This window comes from Haemaphysalis longicornis, unplaced genomic scaffold (genome assembly GCF_048455015.1).
Source record: "Haemaphysalis longicornis isolate Haplotype H1 unplaced genomic scaffold, Haemaphysalis longicornis Haplotype H1 scaffold_227, whole genome shotgun sequence".
In the NCBI taxonomy this organism is placed as follows: Eukaryota; Metazoa; Arthropoda; class Arachnida; order Ixodida; family Ixodidae; genus Haemaphysalis; species Haemaphysalis longicornis.
The window spans coordinates 157,121-177,316 of NW_027526304.1; the positions used below are offsets into that span (position 1 = coordinate 157,121).

Here is a 20,196-nt window from a genome sequence, read left to right on the forward strand (position 1 = left end):
CCATAAAACGCGGTGCCTGCGCCGCTCCGCTACATTGTTCCAGCACCGTTCCTCCGTTGTCCAACGCTGCAACGTTAACCCCCTATGCGTCGCATCTACACAGGGGTTCCCGCGAGGGGAGGTGGGAGTTTTTTATGTTCGGCGCCCTTGTGCTGGAAAGCTTTGCCGACAAGGCGTGTTAGTTTCATGACACCTTCGATCGTGTTAATTGATGGCTACTTTTATTATAACTTAATATCTTACCGTAAATATTGCTCGAAATGGCTACAAGTGGGAATTGTGGTGGGGGTGGTAGTGAGACATTTATTCAAAAGGTTCGTGCTTGAAAGCGGGGGAAGCCCTCAGTCCAGGGCTGCTGTGGCGGCTGCGGTCCTGAACGCCCGGTCCACCAACTGTCGCTGTTCCCCAGTGTCCGAACTGCACAGTGCGGCCTTCAACTGCTCGAAGGGGAGGGGGGGTGGGGGCGCGTAATGGGGGCTGCTGGTGTGTTTGGGCCAGCCCACGTGTTGTGGTGCAGTGTTGGATGTTCGCTGCAGTGTGGTCATGTTGGTGGATATATTGTGGCGTGTATGATGTGCAGGAAGCTAAGGTTGAGGAATGTGTTTGTAGTTGCCGCCAGGCCACAGCCTCTTCTCGGGTGAGCTTCTGGTGCGGCGGTGGGTAGGCACGTCTTGAAAGGCGGTGGTGTTGCAGAAGGGCAGGGTACTGCTGATAGATAAGCTCTGGGTCACGGAGCAGTTGTACCTGGTAACTGACGTAAATTAACAATTGAATAGTCAAAGCACACAAGATGGACTGTTTTGCCTTGGGGGAAATTTAAACAAAAATATCTGTGTTACCGACAATGAGATACCAAATAATTGTTCTTGGAAATAAAATTGAGCGCTACTCTATATTGCTCCCAAGAGAGTGAGTATTACTAGCATAAAAAGTCACGATGGCCATTCTACACCCCCAGTGGTTCATAACCGCAGCTCCCACGTAATTGGAATGCGCTTTCGGGTAGCGGGAAAATTCGTGCACGCAATATTTTGGGGACGTGATTTCGTGAGCCGCCACACAAATTTTGGCCAGCAGATCGAAACGAGCAATGACTGCTACCTAACAGCCGCGAAAGATGTACAGGGGCTGTGCACAGCTAAACTGTATTCGTCGCGAGGACTATTTTACGGCCCAACAAATAAAGATCCGTAGCTTGTGGTTGTTGTCAGTAAAATATATATGATACTCAGAAATAATTTATTCCGATAAAGTAGTTGCGAGATTTCTGGAACTACTGATTAAGGAGTAGCGTCTATCGTTTTTCACGACGTCGAAGCCAGAGCGCGCTGTCTGACTGTGGACACATGGTCCAACTTTTTTTTTCTTTTTTTTATTGCGACAGTATGCCCTTTGGCATAAGTTCCTACAGGTACAAGTTTGCACCCGTTTTCAGGATGAAGTCCAGAAGACAGCGGTGGTGGGGCCCCCACAGCCATCGCTGAAGATCGGAGGGTCTCCCCGGATGCAGGCCTGTGCCGCGAAGGTGTCGGGATCTCGCTGCACTCAGTGAAGGGCACGTCCATAGCAGGTGGTTGGTGTCGGCGTCTTCGGCAGGAGCCGTACAGAAGGGGCAGGTCGTAAAAAACGGGGCATGGTATCGCGGTGGCCACGCCCGGGTTACCGCAGGAGAGAGGGCCACCCCAACTCGTAGTCTACGCAGCAGGACCTCCTCCCAGCGAGCGAGCCCACTGGGAAGGTCTGTTCCACATGGTAGGATGAGAGCACGTGTGGCGCGACGCAGATCTTCCTTCAGTTGGACAAATTGGTAATGTGGGTCAGTTGTCAGCAAGGGCAGGGGCCGTGGAACCGACGTAACGTGACAGAAACTATCCGCCGCAATATGAGCGGTGATAGTATTACGCCGTATCCACGACAGTCGGAGAGGGCAGGGCCACGTGTCCAGCAGGTCATGAATGTCCCTTGAGACAGACGAGTTGGAGGCTACACGTCGCAAATCCCGTATGGCCGCCGTTGAGTCCGTGTAAATTTGTGCCGTAAAACTTCCAGGAGCTTCAAGAAGTGCCGGTAGGAGAGCTTGCAGTCCGTCCCGGATGGCTGTAAGCTCCGCCAGCATAGAAGGCCAAGTGCGGAGTGTTTCACAAGCACAGTTTTGGTTTGCTTCTGGATGAGAGGGGCATACGATCGCTGTAGTTAAAACGCCCTCTTGGGCCCCAGCATCCACAAATGCCTCTACAACCTGGGGCAGGTTCTCAGTCGCTAGTAATGGCACGCCCGCGGATTGCTCGACTACGTTTCCCATCGACAGACTGTGGAGTCGAATGAGAGGCCGGTTGTCGGTCACTTGATGGTACAGACAGGGCGGCCTAGCTACAGGGCGGGCTGGTAAAGCGGGTAGAGAACGGCCCATGTAGATCGCCAACGCCGCTGCCTCCGGAACAAAATTTAGCTTGTTCTGGCGTGCGGAGCGGCGTTCATGTACAAGCTCATCCAGGGTGTTGTTGAGCTTCGGCCTGAAGAGCTGGTATAGGCGTTATTTGAGGGAGGCAGGTGATCGTCCGCATTGCAGCTCTATTAATTGATTCAAGTCGGCCCCACTCCGCTTGGGTCATATGCTGGAATTGAGCCTGGTAAACAAGTCGCGGCTGAAGTATTGACCGCACCAAGAGTAGGGCCATTTTGAAGCAGGAGCCTCCAGACTTTGGTGAAATGCGTCGTATAAGGTGTGGCATTTGACCAGCTTGTTGGCGGGCAGATCGAAGCCACAAGGCAGCTGACCCTGATGATGAAATCTCCAATCCCAGCACACGAAGAGAGGTGGCAGTGCGCACAGGCTGGCCGGAGAGTTGTAGCGAGATCGGTGACATCTCCAGTCTACGACGGCCCCAAGCATTGGCCACGGACAGAATGGCTGTCTTTTCAGCTGAAAGCGAGAGACCAGCGTATTCACACCATTTCTGTGTGTCCGTTAAAGATTGTTGCAGGCTGGCGGCTTGCCGAGACAGGTCTGGGTGGACAGTCCATACTGTAATGTCGTCCGCGTACACCAGAAGGTGTAGGTCTGATATGGAGCCAAGATGCCAGGCAAGCGGCAGCATAACTACATTAAAGAGGAAAGGTGAAATCACCGACCCCTGAGGCACTCCACGGATGGCTGTAAAATGGCCATAACTAGTTCCACCAATCCGTACGGAAAATGATCTTTTAGTCAAGAAGGTCTGGATGAAAGAGCGGACCTTTTCCGGGACAAGTAGGCTTTGGAGAACTTCCAGGATAGCGCTGTGGCTGACGTTGTCATATGCCTTGTGAATGTCCATGGCAAGCAACGTCCGCACTTTGTGAGATCGGCCGCCAAGTAGCACCATTGATGATAAGTGCTCAAGTCCATCTTCTGTCCCCAGACGAGGTCTGAACCCAATCTGTGCCGGGTGGTACCACTGGTAAGTGTCCATCCACCACTGAAGTCGCGTAGCCAGCATTCGCTCCAACAGTTTCCACAAGGTGCACATTAATGCGATTGGGCGCAAATTGGGGAGATGCTCGGGTGGTTTGCCTGGCTTCGGTATAGCGACGATATCTGCCCGGAGCCATGACTCTGGTATTTGGCCCGAGACGAGAGCCACACCTCATTGATGGAGTCGAGAAGACGGCTCAGGGCCGGATCGTCGAGGTTTTTATAAACCTCGTACGCAACGCCGTCTGGGCCGGGAGATGACCGAAGTTTCGCCTGGTCTATCGCAGCCAGGAACTCTGCCATAGTGAAAGTTGATTGTATTCCACGGACTGCATCCTCAGACGGAGAGGCAGCGACGTGGCGCGGTAGAGGAAACGGGCACGGGTTGCCAGCCGGGAGGATGTCAAATGCAGGGTACAAGGCGCAAACCACATCGAAGGCAAATTGGTCCGGGTTCTTGCCTGATGCCAGGCACGCACAGGCTGCTGCATCCGGAGTGCGGCCGCCTGATTCCATTGCCCGAAAAGTGCGCCAAATAGACGATGCGGTGGACGAAGGGCCGAGTGACTCGCACCAGCTAAGCCACCGTTGCCGTGAAAGACGCTTCTCATGTCGTCTGGCCGCAGCAGTCAAGCATTGCAAACGCATTCGAGCCGGCGCACACGAGGGATTTCGCGAGGCAGCCACTTCAGCCTGTTTGCGCTGGGCCCACAGCTGCAAAAGTCGGAGGTCAGGTTTTGGCCGGGACTCCTCTACCCACGTCCTCCGACTGGCACTGCTCAGAGCTTCTTTAATCGCAGTGGTGGGGTCTATGCTGGGGGCCGTCATGGTTGCATTGATGGTGCACCGGAACTCATCCCAGTTTACTAGAGTGCAGCTTCGCCGAAGTCGACGCGTCGAGTTCGGGGCAATGCCAAGCATGATAGGGTGATGATCACTACCCCAGCAGTCAGCCTCTCGCTGCCAAGATACCACTGCACTCCCAAGCCACCAGGTTAAGTCGGGTGAGTAGGGCGGCATCCGGGGATGAGTGCATCGACGCGTAGGGCTTGCTATATCATTTAGTAGTGCGAATTGAGCATCGTTGAAATGCTCAAGTAACATATGCGTCCACGTTCACTTGAGGTAGGGTATCCCCAATTGCAATTGGGCGCATTGAAGTCGCCAGTTACAAGTATGGGACAGCCAGCGTTCGAACGGCGCAGAGATGTTAGCCAGCCCAATCGTAGCCGGGGTGCACGTCCGCTGTGAGGCCGCACATAACACGATACAAGAATTATTGCACACCTGGGAAGTTGCACCTTTACCGCAACCACTTCTTGCCAAACCGTGCACCATGCTTCTAGTGGAATCGAAGTTTGTGGATACGCCGTGTGCACATAAATTGCAGCTTTGCCTGGTGTGGACGTGGAGGAGCCACAACGCCCATCAGGTATGGAACGCGTAGCATAGGCTCTAAAATTTGGGAGGCGAGGTAAACCGTTCGTCTCTTGGAGCAGGAACGCCCAAGCTCGAAGTTTGCCTAGGCGAAGACGTTCACGAAGCTCACCAACCTTTGTTGTGAGCCCCTGGCAGTTCCACTGTACAACATATTGTGGGTCAGGCACAGTAAAAGTGGGTCTAGCGAAGTTGGGCTGCTAACACAGACAGCAAGTTCTGTAGCTGCTGCACCACAAACTGTAGGAGCTCTTGGTGGGTGAGGATGGAAGGGACTGGCTTTTGCTGGTGCAGGCTCGGTGGTGAGAGACAGGGCTGACTGGAATGGCTTGGTTGTTCTGGCTGCTGACGTTATGACCGACGAATTAGCCGAGCACGGCGCTGGCTGAGCTTGGTGACCTCGGCTTGCAGCACAGCCAACTGTTGGTCCACCTCCACTAGCTCGTCCGTAACTGGAGATGCCTTACCAATTTTGTTGTGCTTATTCTGCCGGCGGTTGGAGCGACGGAGCACATCACGGTACGAGGGCTGTGTGTAATCAGCAGGCTCTGGAGTTACTTCCTCCATAGCGTCTTCGTTATCCTCCGCCAAACACTCGAAGCGGTTGGACGTGTGGATTCCCTTGGGCTCAGACTGGCGTCGCCACGCTCGTCGTTTAGCAAGCGCAGCTTTGCATTTCGTAGGACATTTCTTGTCCATAATGTCATGGTCATCGCTACGAAACAGACCGCATCGAAACGTGACCTTTGGCGGAGCGGCCGACGGGGTAGCTGGTGGTTCCGATTCAGAGGTAGCCGGTGGCTCTGACGCCGCGGAGGGGCACGAAGTGCTCATGTGCCCCTGACGAAAGCATCGGTAACAGTGCACCACTCCGGCCTTGAACAGGCGGGGCCGAAGTACGCAGCCATTGTACAAAAGTCGTTCCGGTGGCTCGAGCGGACCACGCAGAGTAACGAGGAACGTGCGGCCAGAGCCTATGTAGCGGGCAAGAAGCACCTGGTGAGCGGCACACCGGAGGCTGGTACGGAGGACTTCGGAATCCTCTCCCGGGTCTACCCCAGAAACTACATATCGCCGGATGTCACTTCCCGACAGCAAGTACACTTGTACAGGAAGCTGCTTTTCAGCCGCGAGAGGAATACGGTGCAGGGAGCATAGCCGCTGGACAGCCTCTAGAGAAGGCACCCACACCGATATAGTGTTGGTGCGACTATGGTAGGCGTAGCCAGTAAAGCCAGAGGTTTCCAGGCAGCTGTCGAGAGTCTGTTGTAGTAACTTCGTTGGAAGAGACAGGATGTTAAAGCGCTCTCGAGGTTTGATGGCCACCTTGTACGTAGAGGAGCTGGCTGCCGCTGTAAAGCTCTGCGGAGCGGCGGTCACTGCACGGGGTGGAGCGGCTGCTGGTGGTGCACTGCGCTCATCCGACCGCTGAAGTGGCTGGTCTGTGTCCGAGGAACACGCCCGCTTGGCCGCAGGTGAAGTTGAGTCGCCAGTAATGACTTGGGGTGCCCCCGGGTCACATGGACGCTTCGATATACTGGAGGGCTCAGCCGGAGGTAGCGGGAATGGTGGCGTTACCTCCATTGGTGGAAAATCCTCTAGTGTCGAGTGCGTAGACGCATCTGTAGCAGCGACGGTCGCCGCCAGTTGCGCTGACATGTGTAACATAGCTGAGCGGTGCCGTACCCGCCAATTGGACTGCGACTGAGGCGCTAGGCCTAGCAGCCGGTGAGCGGGATCTGACGCAGAGGACGTCCCCGAGGGGTCATCCTGTTGCTTGCCCACAATCCGTGGAGGGGCCAGAGGCGTTGCAGCGTGGATCAAAGGCACTGGAAGGGTTGAACCAGCTGATAATTACGAATATAGCCGAAAACAACGAGCATGGAAGAACGCTAAGAAACCGCTCCTTCTTCTTCGTCGTCGTCCGACCATGGTAGTGACTTCTTTAATGCTTAGCTGCCACTGGCAGGAGAGCCGCCCAAGAATGTCGAGGGTACCGGACTCATCTTGATCCGGGAACGAGGTCGTTATCACAGTCAACGTCGACTATTGCTACCGATCAAGGGCTGTCGACCTTACGCCAAACAAGGTTGCGGAGGGTCACACAGCTTCTACTGGGGTTCTTAACTAAGCGGAGGGCAATCCCTGGCACTTCTATTGTTTCGCAGTGAAAGCGCCTCCCTCGCCCATTACACAGAGGTCGGAGGTGGCTGTTTGTTTTGCGATACTGACAGCTAGAATATTCCATAGGCACCAGTGCTGCTCAAGTTGTCTTAACGCGGGCGTGCTTCCGCGTTATGTTGGACGGGCTTCAAACAAGGCGTGCGCTAGGTGCCACCTTTTACTTGAACCCCATTTCACGAATAGCTGACGGCATCTTTGAGAAGATTCCAGGAATCAAACTCACGAGTTTTTTTTATATGCGGTAGCCGTTCTACCGGGATAGAAGGAAGGGGTAAGGAGTGGGGTCGATGGGGCAGCAACTGATTCAGAACTTCAAGGGTGGTGGTGCATTCACCAAACTCTCCTCTGTCACCACTGGAAAAGGCCCGCTGCATACGACCTACGAACGCTCTTATGTTTTGTGGGCCTCCTGGAAAAGAATTCTGTCTTGCCCCGAGATTGAAATAGGAAAGACTTTATTTCGGTGGTACCATGTTCTCGAGAAGCTTTTTTGACTCGTGAGCTGGTGCTCCCGGTAGAGGCGGCACCTGAGCATCAAGCATGGCTACTTCTTTCGACAGGCATGATATTGTCTCGAGTAAAGAAAGCCGTAAGACCAGAAAAATATTTATTGCCTGGCTAAACGTCAATAGCTCTCGCAACAGCGCAAAATGCAGACAGTGATGAAGGTGGTGTTGTGTATGTTTTGCTGTAAATGCATTGATTATGCAGCGTTAGGTCAAATGAAGCCCGTGTCAAATGACGCAACCGGATTTTTTACCCTCAACAGCACAGCTCTGGACAAAAGTTCTGAGATAATTTTTTGAAAATTCAGCAGCGCGGCCGCAATTCTTGCGTCATCCCATTAGCGTCAAGCCAGGTCATTTTTCAAACCACTATGTTGCCTAGTGTACAATGGCAATATATTCTCTTGATGCAGTAATTTTGATTTTCAGCCCTTGAATACGTTCAGCAGGGGCTCGTTTTTCAAGCGCTCGCGGGTATTGCAAACAAACAGAACCTCTTGTACTCTTTGTATCTTGCAAAGCTGCTTGGTGTCTTCCGAAAATTGAACAAAATGAAACACTGATATAAACGTATATTCTTCGCAGATCACCCTAGTGTCTGATCTTCCGGTAGGAGATGGGCTGCAGGACCACGTAATTTTTTTGGGACTGGTGGTGACCACGACAAAGGACCTAATAGGATTCAAGGACCTGTTTGACAACACGAGCCTGAAGCAATACCAACAACTAAATAGAACAGGTATGTAGCTACACTTATGAATTTCCGCATTGTCGTTTCTGGGTCACCATTTGCGAAGTACGTGGAACTTGTTATTTCACTTTACTCAGCCACATTGTACGAACGTTCAGAAAACGACAATTGAGCTATCCGAATACCGACTTTGTATTGCAGGACCGGAAAGAACATTGCAGTTAAAAACATTTAGCAAGGTAACCCGCCCCTGGCAGTAACGATGCTTTCTTGGGTTTTATAATGACAGTATTGGTGCCATTTTGTCATTTAAAAAAAAATGGGACAATCATATGAAGATTTGTTTTAATCATGCAAGCATGCCTCTTTGCTTCATCTTCGTCAGTAAGCCAGACCGAGTCGATGTTTCATGTTCGTTTTAAACGTGGGCTTCACACTCACCTTAAATTACTCCTTTTGTGCTGTTTCACGCTCTTTTGCAGAGCGACGCCTATTTGTGATCTGCAGTGCGCTCAGGGCCTTTTTCGAACTCTCCTCGCCAAATGGCCTACTCCTTTCCACTTTTTCCTTTCTTCGCCCATCGCTTTTCCCTCTACATACGCGGTATCTAGGCACGCACAGTTGAGGAGTTGTCACTTATTAACGACGGTCACAGTAGTTTTGTTGTCGCTATAAAGCACTCTGTACGGCTCACTCGCCACTTTAGATACATTCTTGGATGGCGTCAAATCGATGTGCGTACACCGCTGTGTTGTCGGACGGATCGGATCGGTGTGGTATCAGAAGCCAAATGCCCGCAACGCCAAACGCGCAGACCGGTTTACTTTCAGTTCCGACACATCCACTTTGAAATTACCTACAGGGTCAGTGTCACCGCAACTAACCAACGGTCCGAATATATCGTTATATGTAGTTATCTGCTGAAGTGTTTTGAACACGAAAACGTTAATGTCCAATTGAAGGACTGAGTTACCTTGCTCCCGCGTCGCGTTGTCGAAAGGCTTTGTATAGTCTTGTAGTTTGAGACGCAGTACAATGCAGTCCACCTTATCGATTTAGAATGGCTTCGATCTGTTTTCCGCGGGTTGCGGAGCTGTTCGTTTCCTTTCGCTCCTGATTAGACGTTAAGGTAAAACGTTTTATTGTGAAAAAAAAGCCATGTCGGCTTAAAAGTGGTGAGGAGGAGAAAATGGAATTAGAGCATCGGTAGAAGGCTGGTCCCCTCGGAACAAGCTAGGAGCGACTCCAGCGCGACCTTGTCTGGGTCCGGTGAGTCGGATGCGGGTGAAATCCAGGCCTCATTCGGCGACACCTGAAGTGTCTACAGGGAGCGAGAGCGAGCGAGCGAGAGAGAGAGAGCGAGCGAGAGAGAGAGAGAGAGAGAGAGAGAGAGAGAGAGAGAGAGAGAGAGAGAGAGAGAATTTTTATTCGAGCCACGGTCACTGATGGTTGGTGGCGGCTGGGCGAAAACCAGCCGCGACTTCGTAACTCTGCGTCCAGGGCCTCTTGAATCACCCGGCGGAATCTCCCCACGCCTCTCTCCATAGCTCGGTACTGATGATTTCAGGGAAGGGGTTCTAAGGCCAGCCCACATCTAAGCTTCAAAGTGGCACGCTGGCCTTATTGGGGACAGTGGGACGGCGGGAATGAGGAGTAGCGAATGTGGCGCGGATGAGTTCTGAAGGGGAAGGAGTTACTCGAAAGAGTCACCAGTAACGGGTATGGTGAGTGAGGAATGGGGAAGTACGACGAGAAAGTCGGTAGTGCTCGACGATGTCATTAAACGTAATTGGACGATATCTGGACGGGTGCGCGCAGTGCTGGGGACGACGCTGACACCATCTTTTGAGGTGGGTTATTCTGGATGACGTGGATGGGTTTGGAAGAGATGTTCCCCCGTTCAAAATGCATATGGGCCAGCTTGAAATCAGTGATGATCTTGGGCAGTGTTGGCCGTTGTGTGAGGTCGAACGTGATGGCCGCTTCCTCTGCAGTCGTGTGTGAGGTAGTGCAGATTATGAGGGTGCTTAGGGGGTGCTAGCGGAGTTGCGCATGACCGCCAGAGCTTAGGCGTTATGATGGCGGTATTCAGCTGCATCACAGCACACCGCTTCAGGGCATTTCGCCATTTGCCTGTCCAAGGCACGTGTAAGGGGCTTGGAAGCGTGCCGAGTTTACAACAGAGTGCATGAGTTGGGGGAGGGGCTTTGTGAAGATATGTTTTCCTGAATTTAAGGGGAAATAGGTATGTCACTTTTAGCTTTTTGGGACAGTAGAATACCTGGAGCAGTGAGAATGGACTTCCCGATTTCGTTAGCTCTTTGCGATTTTTCTGTGATGATAAATGGGCGTCAGTTAGTTGCGGTGTTAAAGACTCCGAGTGGGAGCAGACAATTCGTGGATGCCTTAGGGGCGATAGGGCACGGTAAACCTCGCATATGAGACCATCGATGTTCCTCATTTCAACCTTCAACGCTCGTATTTAAAAAGAGCGTACTATGTAGAGGCGGTTTGGTTCATTTAGTCCGTTGTGTCGGTTGGTTACCCATCGGAGGAGTTCAATAGTTTGGTCCACATGAGCACCCAGTTGTATGAAGAAAGCATTGAGTCGATGCTGATGGATAAATAGGCCAAGGCTTCTGAAGAGGGAGACTTTGGGGGCCTTGCACGGTTATTCCAATTTTAGAATTTCGCCGGGATACGTGCACGGGGAGGGAAGGTTAACAGCTCAGACTTCGAAGGGGAGCTAGGGAGTGCGGCGAAAGCACCCTGACAGCTCACCGGATAGGCTCTTGCTTGAAGAGTGCTGTCGATATGTCAGAGCTTACCTCCTCATACATAAAGCGTGATATCAACCGCGTATATATCAAAGCAATGGTGCGATATCTGTTTGAGAGATTGGACAACAGGCAGGAAAGCGAGACTGAAAAGCATAGGGGAGAGGACGGCTCATAGGAGAGTTCCTCGGCTGGCGAGATGGGCCGCTAGTGTGTGGACCAGGCGTATACAGTGGTTGTGCAGGACCTGAGAAAAGCCTCGACATAGTTATATACCGTCAAACCGCGGCGCGCGAATGGTTTAGAGCTGCCTAATATTGCCTCGTTAGTGACCATGTCAAAGGCTTTTTAATAATGACCACCAGCATAACCGCATTACCCACTATGCTTGGAGGCTGGATCATTTCATTAGATATTTGTAGTAGTTGATCTTCAGCAGATGCTTTAGGTCTTAATCCAAGCATTTCCCGAGGGAGGGCTTCTGTTTGAATTACGTGGGGGGTGAGTTTGGCTAAAATAACGTATTCCAGCACGTCGCCAATGAAGGAGGTAAGCGAGATGAGGCGGAGGTGATTGAGGGCTACCAGTTTGCCGTGTTTTAGGATGAAAGAATTGGCTGCAGTGTGTTCTATGAGCGCAGAGCAGCCATTTGAAAACACGTCCTACGGAACGCCACGTGCTCTAGATCGCCTCCCAGTTTAAATGTGTCTAGAGCAGCTTTCTACCAAATTTGAACCTCCTAGCCCGAATAGTTTTACAGTTGTAAACGTTTTCTTTTCTCGGTGTGGAGGCTGCCGCGCGTGTTGAGGCACAGGCACGCAAAACTAACCTAGCTAACTTCTGCGACAAGCTGACCGTATAAAAGCCATGCTGGGGTTATTGCGTTGCTGTTCTGATAGTTTGAGAAATTCCACCAGCTCACTAGGCGCATTTTTGGCAAAGTTACAGCGAAAAGCCGTAAGGTAAACAAACCACAGTCGCTGTAGTCATAATAGCGATAGCCGCCGGTGGAAATCAAAGAAAAAGCAATATTCAACCTGGTGGGACCTTTAAACAATTAAAATATATTCGAAAACGCTTCCGCTGCACTGGACAGGCACTTAGAAACAAGGAAAGGCCGTATAATAACAGCGCTCATTGAAACGCGATATAAACAAACTACAGTAAGCAGAAGCCTAACCAGCCCAACCGGCGGGAATAATTAAAAAAAGAAAATTATTAGCTACACAGGGCTTTAAGATTGTTCCAAAAGCTTGAGAAGATCTTCCGCAGCATCGAACACTAAATTAAGAAAGTCAAAACTTTAAACAAGCTCACCGCTATGTCGCGACCGCCGTGCCCATTCTGAGCTTCGGCGTAACCCATGCAGTAAAGTCGCTAAAATTTGGGTAACTGTAAAACCCGTAAAACCCCTTGGTGCTCAAATAAGTACTCCCACTTCCTGTGACCTCCCGAGCAAGGGCTGCCGAGATATTTAATCGGATTTTAGGAAGAAAATTTCGGAGGTAAAGTTTTTGAACCCCTGTTGCGCCCCCAAGGCTTTTAGTCTTATGAAGTTATGAGAGCACAGGGTTGCCTAACCCTCGCGTTGCCCTGCCAAAGGTCCACCGTACTTCCGATAAACACTTTATCGGCCTCTCGTGTTCAAATGGCGAAGAAGGACGCTAATACCCTCAGCCTCCTTTTTAGCCAGCTGAGTTTAAAAGTAGCCATTTATCGTAGCTTTACACTTGAGCACAGCACTGGCTCGCTTTTCCAACGGCCAGACATCAGTGGATATCTCATCAGTAAGCTGGCGCCTCAGCTTATTTGTTGAGACCCACGAGTAAAAAAAGCAAAAAAAAAAAGAAACGCTGGCCCAATAATACTGCAGGCCTGCGTGGCAACGTCGTCCTCGGGAAGCTTTTCTCGCTTTCTCTCCCTTTTTCGTCAGGGTCGGGTGTCACACCCATGCAGGTATGGAGTGCGGCCTGCTCGGGAAGTAACCATTATCCCGTGTGGTGATCCTGGCGCCTGAGCCATTGCGCGATCGCTGGGTTTTTGCCATTGCGCGGCGCTTTTCCCCTCTCTCCTCGAAATGCCCGCTCGTCTCGGCGCCACTGTGTAGAGCCGATCCGTCTTCTCAAACACTTGCGTGAGGTGAAGGCTGCAGCGACCGTTGCGGCGATAAAACACTGTCGCGCACCAAGAGCTGCGCTCGGGAAGTGGAGCTAACCTCACCTCATTGGCCCGTTTGAACAATTCCCGAACCCCCCTCTCGCCGGGACGCGAACGCGCGCCCTGCGCAGGAGTCCGTCCGGGGAGACGCTTCCATGACGCCGAAGGCGTTGGCCGAAGGTATGTGACGCTTTCTTTACCAGCCGGCTGCAACTCTGTTGCGCTGGAGAAAGCCCACCAGCCCTCCCGGCTGCCGGCCCTTGCCTTCGGTTGCTCCTGTTATCCCTCCTAGCCCTCCTATCCCTCCTAGCCCGTACCTACCACTCGATGAACAAGCCGCGCAGTACGCGCCAGTGAGTGAATGGGCCGCGTCTTCCTCGCTACTGCGAGCCGATCCCGCCAGCACGGCGATCCGCGCGCACAACGGTTGCGCCGCGCCCCGGATTTTGCCCTGACCGAAGAGCCCACTGGCTCTGTGCCGCCGACGCGCGCACACTTGAGCGTGGCGCACCATCGCCCCTATCACCTAAAGGGAAGTGCGTACCGATACTGTAAATTATGCAATTGGGACGTTGGTGTAAAATAGACGTCATCCTTCCGTACCCTAGGCATATTGCTTTATCCACCCTACTCCACCTGCCCAATAGAGGCGGGGTTGAGGCGGCGCGACGGCGTTTCAGTATCGTGAGCGTGCTCAGTTACCTCGATCCCACGGTGGTTCCTCGCAGTGTGCATGAGTACCTGCCTTGTGCAATGATAGGGTTGTGCATATTGTGAAATGGAGAGACCACGAACTGGCGCCCAACGTTGGGCCATTGGCTCATTAGCCTTTAGCCGCTAATTAAGCTGAGTACGCAATCGGAATGCTTATTCGCTACCGGTAGCTGCTGCGGGGACAAGGCGACTGCCCCTCCGTAAGCAAGTGTGCGTGCACCCCTCGTGAACGCATCCCCGCGGGGGAGTGCGACGGTTTAACCACGCCCCGACTAGAGCGGTGGTACACGTATTCCGGGAGAAAGCTCAGAGCCGCTGCCCGGAGTAGTGCACGCGAGTTTTATGCCTGTGTCCGGCCCCTGAGAGTAGAGCACGAACATGGTAGTTGACGCGCTATCTCGTGCTTCGTAATCCACCGAGATTCATTATCCAAGTGTGACTTTAGCCGGCGGCGCAAAAGCATGCGCCCGTGAAGGAGGTGAAATTGACACAGCCGTTGAGTGGAGGAAGAGGGCCCAGAGTTGAGAAAAGCCGTGCGGACAGCCCGCAGAGAGGGGCAGGCGCTTTTCGCGAACTGTATGCCGCCGGAAAGCGGACGGGCCTCGGCTATAAAACCAGGGGGAAGGAATGCCCCGTTGCTCGCAGGTCGTATTCAGCCGGAAAGAGCTAGTAGCCGGCCAGCAGAATGACCCGTTTTGTCGCCGCGTTTGCGACGGTCCCTGGGAGAACATTTTTTAAAGACGATAGTCTTTCTTGGGCTACTTAAACCCAGAAATTTTGGTCTGTCTGTATGTCTGTCTGTCTGTCTGTCTGCCTGTGACTCGATTCAGCCACCCGGCCAAAGTAAAAAAATGCCTGCGCAATAGTCGGCCGGCTAAAGTATAGTCACAGCTAAATCTACCCGTCTTTGTCCGGAGTAATGTTTATATTTGTCAACATTGTTGAAGAAGAACAAGACATTACGCATATATGAGACAACAAATCAATACAGAAGTGATATTTACAGTGTGCCTTTATAAAAAAATCAAATATGCTTGACTTTTGCGAAATTAAATACTTCATCAACTGCAGAAAAAGAATTCACTCCTCCGTTGCCTGCTGTCGCCCGCGCTACCATAGCTTCTGGCGCCATTTTAAGAAATCAACCGGCAACAGTTACGCAAGGTTCCACTAGATAGGCTCCACGTTCTGCTTGCAACGCACGTGGAGTAGGGAAACGCGGTTCTATAAACGTTGAAGTAGGGCGCCTCGATTACCGCGCGTCTTCGCCGTACGGCAGCGTTCGCATCGAGACACCCGGTTTGGAGCAGTGGAACGCGGGAAATTTAAAATGATTTAAGCAAACCTTTGGGGTCTTTATTTTGGGAGGAGCGCGACGCTAGAGGAACAACATGAGAGGTGAGCGGGAAAGCAAAGGGAGGCATTTACTTCTCAAAAGCCGATAAAGACTATCGTCTTTTGACGGCATTTGCAACAAAAGGAGCAGATACGCGGCGAATTTTTTGTTTGATTTTTTTGTAGACGCCGAGACGTAGCTTGTCCTGCTGCGGGCGTGCGCCGAGATGCTACTTGTCTTGTAGAAGGCGCAGGAGGGGGGCTGAAGTCAGCGTGTGTCGCCGACGCTCCAGGGTACTCATTTGTGCTGGACCGTTAAGGGCTCGCGCTGAAGTACGTAGCCACCGATAATGGGGCAATTAGCCCATTCAGCATGGTAACCCTCAAAGGCTTAGGTGCGCACTGCTACGCTAAGCTCATGACGAACAATTGGCCGGTCATTTAGGTGGCTGCAAAGTTTTTGGTTAACTGAGTCGCTCCGTGACCTGGCCCGCGACGAAGCGAGAGATTTTCGCGGTTGCCGATCTTGCCATGTCTGTCAAACGGTGGAGGCGCGCGGTGGAAAGCGGCCTGGAATGATGAAACCAATTGGCAGTGTGCGTCCTGGGCAGGTAGTCGCTTGCGACTTGAAGGGACCTTTGCCGAGAAGCAAGCAGAGCTATACTTATATAGTGTCACGGGCTGACTATTTGGCGCTATAGCAGAGTGGCTCTGCGTGATCATGACAAGGCACCCACGCTTATCCAGGCTTCTCTCGGCCAGCTCATGAATTTAAGGCCCTGCACCGACGAGAGTGGCGCTGGCGGCCAGTTGCGAGCTATAGAAGAGGTGCCCTCTCCAGATGCGGACAATGTGGTGTCATATCAGAACCGCATCATGCGCCATCGGCACCACGGCTGTCATCCGGCAGCTGCCTCGCTCACGCTGACCGGCAGCCACCACCAGCGCCGCTTGTCGCTCCTTGGCGGGGCACCCATCGAGTGCCACGCGAGGTCTACACCTTAACAGCGCCATCTTGGTCATCATACCTGCTGACGTACTGTTCAGAGGCATCCCCTCATGGCCAGTACCCCTTTGGTCACAAGAAGTCACTCGCCCGAAAGGGTAGGCGCTTCCCCCTTGCCGTCGGGACGTGGGTTCACACAAGCCTGCTTAACCGTTTGTCGGTACGGGCCCGCTGCTGTGTCGACATAGGGGTGAGCTTCTTCCGGCCCTCCGAGCCATTATCTCGCCTCCTTGACCACAACAGACGTTTCACCGAGAACCTTTTGCGCTCCCAATTGCCGGACATTGTGCGAGACCCGCGAAACAGAGTCGTCAGCATTTTTGCACATAGTGTAATTTTCGTAGCAGTTTAGCGTACTTTGTAGCATGCCTGTGTCTGCTGTCTTGCCCATAATTCCTTTCTAGTTGCAGTGTGTTCTCCTTTCTTTTGTGTAACCATATGTACCATAGTATCGCCCTGCATGTATATATTACTACCATTATTGTTTTTAATTTAGTGTCGCGTTCATTGTAATTGTAGATTTCAAAATCTTCATTTTGTGCATGCATGTGGAACCGATTACTATACATGTCAGTATCGCATGGAGTTTTTCTGTATGTATCATTTGTGCTGGAGGGGGGTAGCGGTGGTTGTGTAGTTTGTAAATCTTTTGTATTGGCTGGGGACTGAGACTTCCCTGTCCCTGCATTCTTGTCTACTCTTTTCGCCGTCTTTTGCATGCCTCAGCGATGGCCGGCCAACTCTTCTCAGACCGGCGAGGGTATTTAAGGAGAGGGGAGTGTGGGGATCCTGACGCCTGAGCTATTGCGCGATCGCTGGGTTTGTGCCATTGCAAAGCTCTTTTCCCCTCTCTCCCAGAAATGCCGGCTCGTCTCGGCGCCACTGTGTAGAGCCGAGCCGTCTTCTCAAACTCTTGCGTGAGGTGAAGGCTGCAGTGACCGTTGCGGCGATAAAACACTGTCGCGCAGCAAGTGCTACGCCCTGGTAGTGGAGCTAACCTCACCTCATTGGTCTGCTTGAACGATTCCCGAACCCACCTCTCGCCGGGACGCGAACACGCGCCCTGCGTGGTGATCCATTCGGGGAGACGCTTCCAGGACGCCGAAGGCGTTGGCCGAAGGTATGTGACGCTTTCTTTACCAGCCGGCTGCAACTCTGTTGCGCTGGCGAAAGCCCACCAGCCCTCCCGGCTGCCGGCCCACAGCTCCTGTTGTCCCTACGCTTGCATATAGTAAGGCCGTACCTACCAATCGACCAACACGCCGTGCAGTACGCGCCTGTGAGCGAATGGGCCGCTTCTTCCTCGCTGCTGCGAGCCGATCTGGCCAGCACGGCGATGCGCGCGCACAATGGTTGCGCCACGCCCCGGATTTTGCCCTGACCGAAGAGCCCGCTGGCTCTGCGCCGACGACACGCGCATACTTGCGCGTGGCGCCCCATCGCCCCTATCACCTATGCGGAAGTGCGTACCTGTACAGTAAATTATGCAATTGGGACATTCGTGTAAAATAAACGTCTTTCCTCCGTACCCTGGGCATATTCCTTTGTCGCCCCTACTCCACCTGCCCAATAGAGGCGGTGTTGAGAGAGAGAGAGGGAGAATAAACTTTATTGTTAGAAAAATGGTTGCGATGGAGCTATTTTAGCTCAGTCGGAGTGGTTCCTTATTCGCAGGTTCCCATATGCTTCCCGAGCCTCCTGGCCCCTGTTGATCAGCCTAAGTTGGTCTTCCAGGGCGGGGTTGGTCAGCAAGATTTCCCATCGCTCATCCTCTATGCTGACGGGGTCAAGAAGAATTGGGGGGGACTTGAGTTTTGTGCATTCTCCGATGGTGTGTTTCAGGGTGCCTGGTTTTGAGCACAGGGGATATTCTTTTGCGCATCTAATTGGGAACATGCGGTTCAGGAGTAGAGGGTGTGGGAAAGAGGCTGCCTGTATCTGTCGATATATTGATTGTTCTTCCCTGGATAGTTTAGGGTGAGGGCGAGGAAGGCTTCTTCTGTTATCCCTGTAATGTTTGAGGATTTCTGCATATTAAGTTATTGGGTGCATCCCTTCTTCCGTTTCTTCTGTGGCCCGGAGGTTTAAGTCTCGGGCCTGTCGATGGGCGAATTCGTTGCCCTCGATCGAGGAATGCGCAGGGACCCAAATGAGTTCAGTTCTTGTTTCCGGGGGTTTCCCGCTTGTCAGGATTTTGGCGGCAGTTTCTGAGATCCGTCCTGTTCTGTATCTGTTGTAGGCTTTCATTGAGTCCGTGAGAATTGTCGCTGTACCAGGTTGCGTTAGCGCCAGTGCTATGGCGGCCTCTTCCGCTTCCTCTAGCTCCGTGGTGTACAATGATGCACAGTTCACTATTTCGTTTCTTGTGGTCACTACTATAGTTGCTTTGTTGGAGAATTTGGGCAGGGCAGCATCAGTGTAGAGTATTCCCTCAGGTCTCTTTTCTTCCAACAGTTTGTTAATTGCTTTTGCTCTCGCCTCCCATCTTCCTTTGTTTCTGTTGGGGTCCATGTTCTTTGGGGTTGGTTTGGTCTCGATTTGTGAAGTCCATTGGTCTGGGACTTGTCGCTCCGTGACGTGTGGCGCTTCTTGCCATCCTATCTCCTTAAGTACAGCCCTTCCGGCGTCCGTTTTGCTGAGGCGAACTCGTTGATTCGAAAGGTCGGCTTCTACTATCTCGTCAAGCGTGTTGTGGACTGCCATGCGCAGAAGTCGCGCTGTTGACGAGTTTTGCGGTATCCCCAGGGCTTGTTTGGTCACTTTCTGATTAAAGTGTCTAGGTATACGGTGTCTGCCTTTCTGAGATTCAGGTATGGTGCTGCGTATGTTATTCTTGAAATCACGAAGGCCTGCACCAGACGTAATGTGTCGTCCTCTTTCATACCTCTTCTTCGGTTGGAGACTCTACGTATCATGTTGAGAATCTGGTCCGTTGTGGTCTTGAGCTTTTTCACCGTTTGCGACGCCTTGCCATCTGCTTGTATTATCAGGCCAAGGATTTTGGTATGCGTGCTAGGGGTAATCCTTGCCCTGTCTATTTCGACTTCGACTTTGCATGCTCTCTCGGGGTTTCTGGGTCCTATGATGACTAGCTCAGACTTTTGAGGGGCGCAGCTAAGTCCGCATTTTTGCGCGTATTCGTTGACTGTGTCGGCTGCCCTTTGGAGCGTCACTTCCATCCATCCTTGGGATCCTGTTGTTTCGAGCCATATAGTTATATCGTCTGCGTACAACGCATGTCCCCAGTGTTCTATTTTGCCTAGAAGTGTCGGCAGTGGGAGTAGGGCCAAGTTGAAAAGCAAGGGAGAGAGGACCGATCCTTGCGGGGTTCCTCTGTCCCCCAAGGAGATAGGTTCGGACATCTCCTCTCCTATCTTGATTTTGGCTGTTCTGTGGCTGAGGAAGTCTTTTACATAGTTGTACGTACACACTCCACATCCTGTTGTTTTTAGGTTGTTGAGGATGCTTCTGTGCGTCACGTTGTCGAATGCTCCCTTTAAATCTAGTGCGGGTATCGCTCTCGGGGCTTGCTGTGTTGCTGGTTTGACTACCAGTTCGTTGTTGAGGTGGCGCGATGGCGTTTCAGTATCGTGAGCGTGCACAGTTACCTTGAACCCGCGGTGGTTTTTCGCAGTGTGCATGAGTGCCTGCCTTGTGCAATGATAGGGTTGTGCATATTGTGAGGTAGAGAGACCACACCCGGATACCTAAAAGTCTACACTAGAAAGGTTCTACCATGCTAGGAAGGCTATTAAGGACAGAGACAGCGCTCCCTCACTAGAGGAGGATCTGGCCATGCTGGTGTTGTTGGCCACCACCTTCCATGATCGACCAGCTAAACTCTTGGCCCTTATGGTCTCCTGTCCACAGAAGCTGTAGAGCACCTGTCCATGGCGATGGTCGGAACCGCGATACAACAGAGGGGGCTAAGAATC

The 20,196-nt window shown here is 52.2% G+C and overlaps 1 protein-coding gene across 1 annotated transcript in view; it reads left to right on the forward strand.

Annotated features, from left to right (window-relative positions):
* The window catches only part of LOC144172484 (4-pyridoxate dehydrogenase-like), a 201,435-nt gene that overhangs the window by 62,047 nt on the left and 119,192 nt on the right, over nucleotides 1–20,196 (forward strand). The window contains exon 7 of the mRNA XM_077701179.1: nucleotides 8,167–8,320. Within this exon, the coding sequence (XP_077557305.1) occupies nucleotides 8,167–8,320 (154 nt within the window). The remainder of the gene's footprint in view (nucleotides 1–8,166; nucleotides 8,321–20,196) is intronic.